The sequence below is a fragment of the Centruroides sculpturatus genome, unplaced genomic scaffold (assembly GCF_000671375.1).
Source record: "Centruroides sculpturatus isolate CEXI.00-Female unplaced genomic scaffold, Cexi_2.0 scaffold27, whole genome shotgun sequence".
NCBI lineage: Eukaryota > Metazoa > Arthropoda > Arachnida > Scorpiones > Buthidae > Centruroides > Centruroides sculpturatus.
Window position 1 is genome coordinate 596,594 of NW_019384318.1, and position 8,347 is coordinate 604,940.

At 31.5% G+C, this 8,347-nt stretch overlaps 2 protein-coding genes across 3 annotated transcripts in view; both read right to left on the reverse strand.

Moving 5' to 3' along the window:
* Positions 1–8,347, reverse strand: part of LOC111624413 (WD repeat-containing protein 13-like) — a 46,030-nt gene that overhangs the window by 24,470 nt on the left and 13,213 nt on the right. Inside the window, exon 4 of the mRNA XM_023367246.1 lies at positions 6,406–6,488. Coding sequence (XP_023223014.1) covers positions 6,406–6,488 — 83 coding nt within the window. The remainder of the gene's footprint in view (positions 1–6,405; positions 6,489–8,347) is intronic.
* LOC111624430 (trihelix transcription factor GTL1-like) lies at positions 2,202–6,333 on the reverse strand. Of its 2 annotated transcripts, none has more exons than XM_023367267.1 (4): positions 4,483–4,939; positions 4,366–4,413; positions 3,753–4,127; positions 2,202–2,455 (listed from the first exon to the last, which is right to left on the reverse strand). In XM_023367267.1, exons 1-3 carry the CDS (start codon positions 4,526–4,528, stop codon positions 3,778–3,780), a joined length of 444 nt encoding a protein of 147 aa, XP_023223035.1. In that variant the 5' UTR covers positions 4,529–4,939; the 3' UTR covers positions 2,202–2,455; positions 3,753–3,777. The 2 variants fall into 2 exon arrangements, with proteins under 2 accessions (XP_023223035.1, XP_023223044.1); XM_023367276.1 differs by lacking the exon at positions 2,202–2,455 and adding an exon at positions 5,039–6,333 and having other exon boundaries at positions 3,636–4,127; positions 4,483–4,596.

The following is an 8,347-nucleotide window of genomic DNA, read 5'->3' on the forward strand; positions in this document are numbered from 1 at the left end:
AACGTTAGTTGAAATTACTTTAGGTAAACACCATAAGGAGGAATATTACTGCAGAAAGCAACTCACTGCTGTAAGTTTACAGGGTGTTTGTAACAGCAGAAAAGTATTCATTGATATCTATGCTGGTTGGCAGTGGCGGCCTTAGGGGATGGCGAGCAGGGCAATCGCCCGGGGCCTCGCACAACAACCAAGTAGAAAAAAGTTGATATTTAAAACTTTTTATTTTATCCCTGGCTATTAGTTATAACAATAAAATAAATTTAATTTATAGTACAGTATATATTAATATTAATAAGTGCCTACTATTTCAATTCACATACTTTGCACAAAGGACAAGGGCCTCGCAAAGATCTGCCACCCAGAGCCTCGCAATGGATAAGGCCGCCGCTGCTGGTTGGCCTGGCTCAAGTCATGATGCATGTGTTTGAAAGAACAGCCCTTTATATAAACATATTTCAAATGATACTGTTTCCATTCCCAAGAACTGCCATCTTCTTGGAGACTCTGCATATTCTTTATCAACATATTTAATGGTGCCATACAAGGATAGTGGGCACTTAAATAGGAAAGAAAAATTGTTCAACAAGAGACTTGTTGAACAATTTTTAAGTTCTTCACATGTGGTTATTGAACAAGCCTACAGAGATCTTTTTGGCCAGTTCAGGCAATTAAAACTGCTGCATGTGACACAGCAGTCCAATATCCCAAAAATGATCATTTCAGCATGCATTCTTCATAACTTTTGTGTTTTACAGAATGACAAAGCATCTGAAAAGGACAACAATTGCATACAAAATGTGAACAACTTGGCTGATTATGAGATCAATCAATATGGAAGAGAGATTATTGGAAAAGAGAATTATTGAATGAATTATTGGATTGAATTCCATCAATATGGAAGAGAGATATTACTGCAAATTATTTGTATCAGCAGTTAGAATAATTTTGTGATATTTGTTCTTTAATTTGCTGTAGTAGTAATTGGCCAAAGCCAGCAAAAATAACCAGCATTGTTTATGTAACAACCAATTAAAATGTTTAAAATAAAATCATTAATATTTTTATTGATGTGTGTTTGAGTTTTTAAACACTTTGGTCTTGTGTTAAATGGATTTACTTAACTAACATTGTGCAAATGAGGGGTGAAAAGGTATATCTACTTGTAGTAGTAATAAATAAAACCATTGAAACAGATATAGGATAATCAATGGATAGGTTCTCAAACTTATTTCGACCATCGCCCACTTTGAGATTAAAAAAAAACTAGTGCCCCCATATTTTTTAACTTACCTTTTTACATTACCATCTGTTGCATATCTTAAAAACAGTTATTGCAAATATAATGTTTAAACATGTATCATTATATGGATAGGATAGATAGTGTGTGATCCATATCCTATTTCTGAGAAAAAAGAATGTTTCAATGAGAAGAAATAAAAGTCATATTTAATCACTGAGCCTTCTACTGCCCTCTGAAAGCCTCCAGTGCCCAAAAGGAGACGTTATCGCCCACTTTGAGAAAGGATGATCTGTACCATAGTTTGTTCAAAATATATTTAATACTGGAAAAATAAAGTAAAAAAATTGCCAGAATAAATAATAGTTTTGCACTTTTTATATAAATTTGTAACAAGATAGACATGTTTGAAATGAAATGTTTCAATGTAATTTAGTTACATGAATTCTATGTTTCTGCAAAGAGTACAAGGTTTCCTGTGAAGTATTTTTTATACAAATTTTTCTAATACTGAACATTTATAAAAGATTTCATAAGATGTTACTTTTCCTGTTGACACATTTGAATTTCTTTTAATTTTATTGTCTCTCTTCTCTTTTTAAGTATGAAAACAGTATTAAGATTTTTTTAAAGCATTTTGTATCAGCGTAGGCTGTCTGTATTTCTCATTTGAAAATTCTGTGCTTGAACAAGGTAAAAAACTCATTTTGAAAAGTATAGAATTCTAATTGTATTTATTTGCATCACTAACTAACTGAAGAGGTGGAACGTTAAAGCATTACAATATGTTTGCCAGTATTTCATATCAAATGTATAAAAATGGGTTTGTAAAAATAAAAAACAAACAATTCTTCTGAAATACAAACTTAATTGTTTATTATTAGTTTTACAACAAATCTTTAATAAAATCAAGTAAAAATATAAATGGCTAGTAGGTAGTCCTACAGTCTGTTTTTTTTTTTTATAAGTTTTCCAAAATATCTATAAATGATTGCATCATTTTCCTTCTTTCTTCATTGTTTTCCTTTTCTTGTTGTAGCCTTTTTCCTTCAATTTCTTTAAATTCTTCCCATCATTGGTTTTATCTTTCTTCTCTCTCTTTTTCAATTTTTTCGTGCTTCTCCAGATACTGTGAAAACCACAGTGGTGGGTCATCTGCTTTTCTTTTTGGTATTTTCTAAAGTACAATGTGCTGCTGCTTGTTGAAAACAACTCTACGAGGGCTGTTCGGAAAGTTCGCGGCCTTGCCTATATGCGGCGCTGCGATCAATTTAATTTTTGGCGGGAATAATTCAGCCATCTTTGCTAAAGATACGATACCAATTTCCGCTTGATTTGTCAAAAAGTTTTGCCACGACAGCTTAGCAGATAGTCAGTGTGCACATGCTTTGTCAAAAATGGAGAAGACGGAGACTCGTGCGGTCATAAAATACCTGACGAAAAAAGGGTTGACCCCATCTCAAATCAAAGCTGACATGGATGAAGTTTTAGGAGAGTCTGCTCCTTCGTACACCACTGTGAAAAAATGGACAGCCCTTTTTAAATCTGGCAGAGAAAGTGTGGAAGATGACCCTCGCAGCGGACGGCCGTCAACTGCTGTCACTGAAGAAAACATCGACAAAGTTCACGATTTGGTATTAGCAGATCGCCGTTTGAAAACGCGTGAGATAGCTGAGACAACAGGCATCTCTGTCGACCGAGTGCACCACATCCTAACCGAAGATTTGGGTATGACGAAGGTCTCAGCAAGGTGGGTGCCGCATCTGCTGACCGCCGAGCAAAAACGTGTTCGCACTTTGATGTCAAAGGAGTGTTTGGACTTCTACCAGAAAAACCCACAGGATTTCTTGCGTCGGTTTGTGACTACTGACGAAACGTGGATCCATTACTACACTCCTGAAACAAAAGAACAGTCGAAGCAATGGAAACACCACAGTTCGCCACCACCAAAGAAGGCAAAGACAGTTCCATCAGCGGGTAAAGTGATGGCCTCGGTTTTTTGGGATGCTAAAGGCATCATCTTTATTGACTACCTAGAAAGAGGAAAGACCATTAATGCTGTCTATTACTGTGAACTTTTGGAAAAACTGAAGAAAGAAATCGAAGAAAAGAGGCCACACTTGAAGAAGAAAAAAGTTCTGTTCCACCACGATAATGCACCTGCACATTCCGCCAGAATCACTGAACAAAAGATAAACGAACTTCGCTTCCAATTAGTTCCACATCCACCGTACTCACCTGATTTGGCCCCCAGTGACTTCCACCTTTTTCCAAACCTAAAAAAATTCTTGGCTGGAAAGAGATTCCACTCAAATGACGAAGTCATCTCTGAAGTGAACGAGTATTTTGCATACCTTGACAAATCGACCTATTGTGATGGCATAAAAAAGCTAGAACATCGCTGGAATAAGTGCATTGCTAACAGAGGAGATTACATTGAAAAATAAAAAAGTTTTAACACTATTTTGTTTGTTTTTCTATGTGAGGCCGCGAACTTTCCGAACAGCCCTCGTACTGGAGAAGGAGTGCTTGAAGCAGCACTAATTTTTTTCAGGTAGTGAACTTATTGAAGTTTCTGGAGAAGTAACATCAGACTTACAACCTATTACTGCATTGAAAAGATCAAAGTAGGGCCAGGTTATAGCCCCTTTCCCAGTTTTACTTTTCACCTTTTCTTTGTTTCTTCTATATGTGGATAACAGGTTTTGCCACTTTTTATTGCACTCTGTACCAGATATTGTATATCCCTCTTTTGCTAAATGATCAGAAACCTTCACCCACAGTTTGTTTTTGGCTATTGATTTCTGAAATTCCTCCTCCATTTCCAATCTGATACTTATTAAAAGCCTGGTCATAGCATCAGTCCACTTGCCATTTGACATAAGTAAATCTGAAAAACAATATATCAAATTTAAGTCTTTATCTTTAGGAACATTTTGAAACATTTTTAATCATGTCCAATCATTGTATAACTATTATCCCACAATTGTCAAGACTGTCCATTTAACTATGAAATTTTGCAATATTTTCTTACATTTATACAATACGATATTTTCTTGTAATGATAAATTATTTTTATACATTTATAAAAATAAGTAGAATTAAAAGTATATTTTAATTAAACATACCATCTGAAAGAGGTCTCACTTCACTCCAAATGCCTGAAGTGCTTGAAACTGTTTTAAAATAAAAATTATATAAATTACACTGTAAAGTAATTCTGACAGTCACATTTCTTTTAATACCTGAATATGTATTATTTTGTAAATTTTTAATGGACTCCACCAGCATATGTTCTTTAGATTTTGTCTTTATTTGATTTACAAGTACTAATCCATATTGCTGAGCAAATTTAGGATCTAAAATTAAAAATTACAAAAAAGATCATTTTAAGTATAGAGATTTCCAAAGATTAAAACATTTTAAAGTATATATCAGTACATAATATTTTAATACAAATATTTAAGTCCATATAACAAAGTAATTAAATATTAAAAATTGAAGTATGATATAGGTTTAAATTGAATGTAGAAATTTTAAAATGATTTCTTTCATTGTGGAACATGTATTGCTCTGGATACTCTCCCCTAAATTATATGCTTAAAATAAGTTTTTTTTTAAAACATAAAACCAACATATTTATAATTCAGGCATTTCCAATAAATATTGCAATATTTGAAGTATTTTACTTTATACGTAGAACATTATTTATTTCAGACAACTCAAAAATCTATTCAAAGTTATTAAATAAACTAACAAATATTTATAAAATAATTTTAAAATTATATAATTAATATTTACCGTTTTTTTTTAAATCTTAAAAGCTGTCTTCTTGTCTACAAGAACTTTAAATTTATTGCTTTTGATAATAAATGCGAATTCTTCCACCATTTTGCTGTAGCAGAAAAACCATCTCCTTCAACTGCTTTAAAAATATCCTCAAACTCGAGCATTTGCTTTACGTTAAGCGGAGTGCAGCGGAGAGTTTAACAACAGTTTAACTGCAACAATAGCAAAGCGCTTAGTAAAGCAACGAGTTTAACAACAACTGGTTTATGAATTTGTTCAAAGGTTTTGTGAAACCTGGATCTGTTTTTTAATCATCACATCATTTCTAAGGATTTGTGGCCAACTCAATTTCCAGATTTAACTTCACCAGATTTATTTTTATGAAGGTATCTAAAGGATAAAATTTACATAAACCATAACAAATATAATGGCAACAATGTTTATCAAGTACAAATAGGAAAAAATAAAATGTCATGGAGTGTATCTCTGCCTCTAGATGGAAGGCAGACACTTTTGGCATCTAGTCTAAATTTCTGAGTACAGTTTTTCTACATGCTTTGCTCATTTACATTGTGTGTGCAAGTCATGTCTTATTAATAAAAAAATTTGAAAGATTGAGTAAAGGAACTTTTGATACACCCTATATACACACTACGTTATAGATAGTGTTAATTTTTATATAGATATTTTGCATAAATATGGTAATATAGTTTTTCATTTTCAAGATTTCTTTAAAAAGTAGTTATAAGCAGCTTAAATGTACTACAGTATTTATTAAAACTGTTAATAACTGAATGAATTTAATTTAAATAAAACTGTTTGGACAATGGTTTCAGTGTCATTATTGTATAGAGTTTCTTTACTTTAAATAAAATTATGTACTTTTAACAAATTAAGCAATTTCCTTGTTACCGATGACAGGATTCATTTAGGATTATCTTCTTTTAACTATTGCATTAAATACTTTGATCGTATTTTATATTATAAATATTTCAGCAGTGTTTTGTCCCTAGATAATATATTCTCTCCATAATTGTCCAAGTCTTGTTGACACGTTTTTTAGATTTAGTTTTACCAAATATGCTTATATTTTAATATCTATTTTCCATACTCTCAAAATAAAGATTTCTTTTTTTATTCTTGGATTTTAATTTTTTTAATCTCATTTTAACAAACTGTTATATTCAGTGCAAATTTTGTATATTGTTATTTATCTTTCAACATATTTTAAATGGGTTATTGTTTTTATCCAGGAAAAGTAATTTCTTGTTTTGGTGAAAATTAATATAATCAATATAGAAATAAAGTAAATAAAATAACTAAATAAAAATAAATGCAGTAATATTAAATTATAGAATTTTACAGAAAAATCTCTTTACCCCTGATCCAAAGAAACTCCATATCTTTGTGAAAGTAATTGACTCCGAAGTCGTAAATATTGCTTTCTTACAATGTGATTACACTGAAATATAAATGATAATTTAATAAATAATCACATCTTAAAATAATTCATTAAAATCAAGAAATATTAAATCATTTAATTTAGTTCTTTGTTAAAATTTTCATGATGAACTCAGGATATTTTCTTCAAATTAGAAGTTAAGACTATTTACAAAAATATTTAAGTTTTAAGTCTATCCATTAATCCTTTTAACACAACCACAGAAGTACTCGTTACATTAGTTTGAAGAAATAACTTCATTAAAAACAAATAACAATAGGTAAAATTGATAGTAGTGTGAGAAGATTTACTTATTGTTTTTAATGTTAAAGCATCAGATCCTCAAACAAAATGCTGACATTTGATCAGTTTTAATAATGTGAAATTTTACCTATTGTTATTTGATTTTTAATGAAGTTATTTCTTCAAACCAATGTAATGGGTACTTCTGTGGTTGTGTTAAAAGGATTAATGGATAGACTTAAAAATTAAATATTTTTGTAAATAGTCTTAACTTCTAATTTGAAGAATTCTAATTCTTTGTTAAATTTATTATTATTTATTATATGATAATATATTTTAAATTAATATTTATTAATCTGAAGAATAGACATAGTTTTGTTAACTCTTGCTCTTGCAGAGTTGAATTTGGAAAGATTCTTAAATTGCTATTTTTAATACACTAAAACTCATAAGAATGCTTATTTTCCTTATTGCCACTTATGCCTCAGAAACCTGGACCATAAATGCCAATTCTCGGAAGAAACTTGATTCCTTTGAAATATGGACATATAGAAGAATTCTGAACAAATTGCTCCATCCTAAATCAACTGAAAATCACAAACTGCCACTAAAATATACCAATCCTACCTTTGCCTCTTGGAACATATCTCCAGACACAAAAATGAATTTGAGATACAAATTCTAGAAGGGAAGATCAATGGCAAATGCCCTAGAGACAGATGTCGGATTAAGTGGGCAAACCAAGTAATGACGATTACAGGACAATGTATGAAGCCATCCAAATGGCACACACTGTGAACAGTGGAAAGGTATTTCAAGTGAAATTGAACAGAAGATACAATTAAAGCCATCAATTTGTAATATCACCACGCCCTCCGAAGGGCTTAGGGCTAAAAAGAAGAAGAAGAATCTGAATAATAAATTTATATATGATCTACAGCACTATCCTTTAAAGTATAGTCGTGTATGGTGCTGGATGGCAAACAAAACACAGGTAAATAAGCTACTAGCAGTAGAGATGGATTTCTGGAATAGAGAGGCAAGAAGGGGAAGTAAGAATGAAGAAATCAGAGAAGAGACAAAAACACAATATGAGAAAAGACAGCACCAATAGTAGTGTGAACATGTAAGATGTATGAACAAAGGATAACTATCACAAACACTAATAGAATGGGAAATAGAAAGAAAGAGAGAAAGAGGAAGATCCAGAAGTACTTAGTAAAATAGACATAAAAAAAGCATGACAGAATGTGGTTTGATAGAAGAGAATCCAATAGACAAACAGAAATGGTAAAAATAAATTCAAGTTTAAACAATTTAATGAAAACCTGATACATTATAATAAAGCTACAACAACTGCCATATGACATCGGGCAAAATACAGTGGTACCTCAGGATACGAAATTAATCCGTTCCGAAACTGAGATCGTATCATGAAAATGTCGTAAGGTGGATCATCGTTTCCCATACGATTACATGTAAAACCAAATAATTCGTTCCAACGCGAAAAACATGCTCAAATTAAAGCCAAGTAATACATTAAAAAAATAACTGTAGTAAGAAAAACAAACGAAAAATGCGAACTAATGTAACGTCGTATGGTGAGTTTTTGTTCGTATCGTGGAGCAAAAATATGT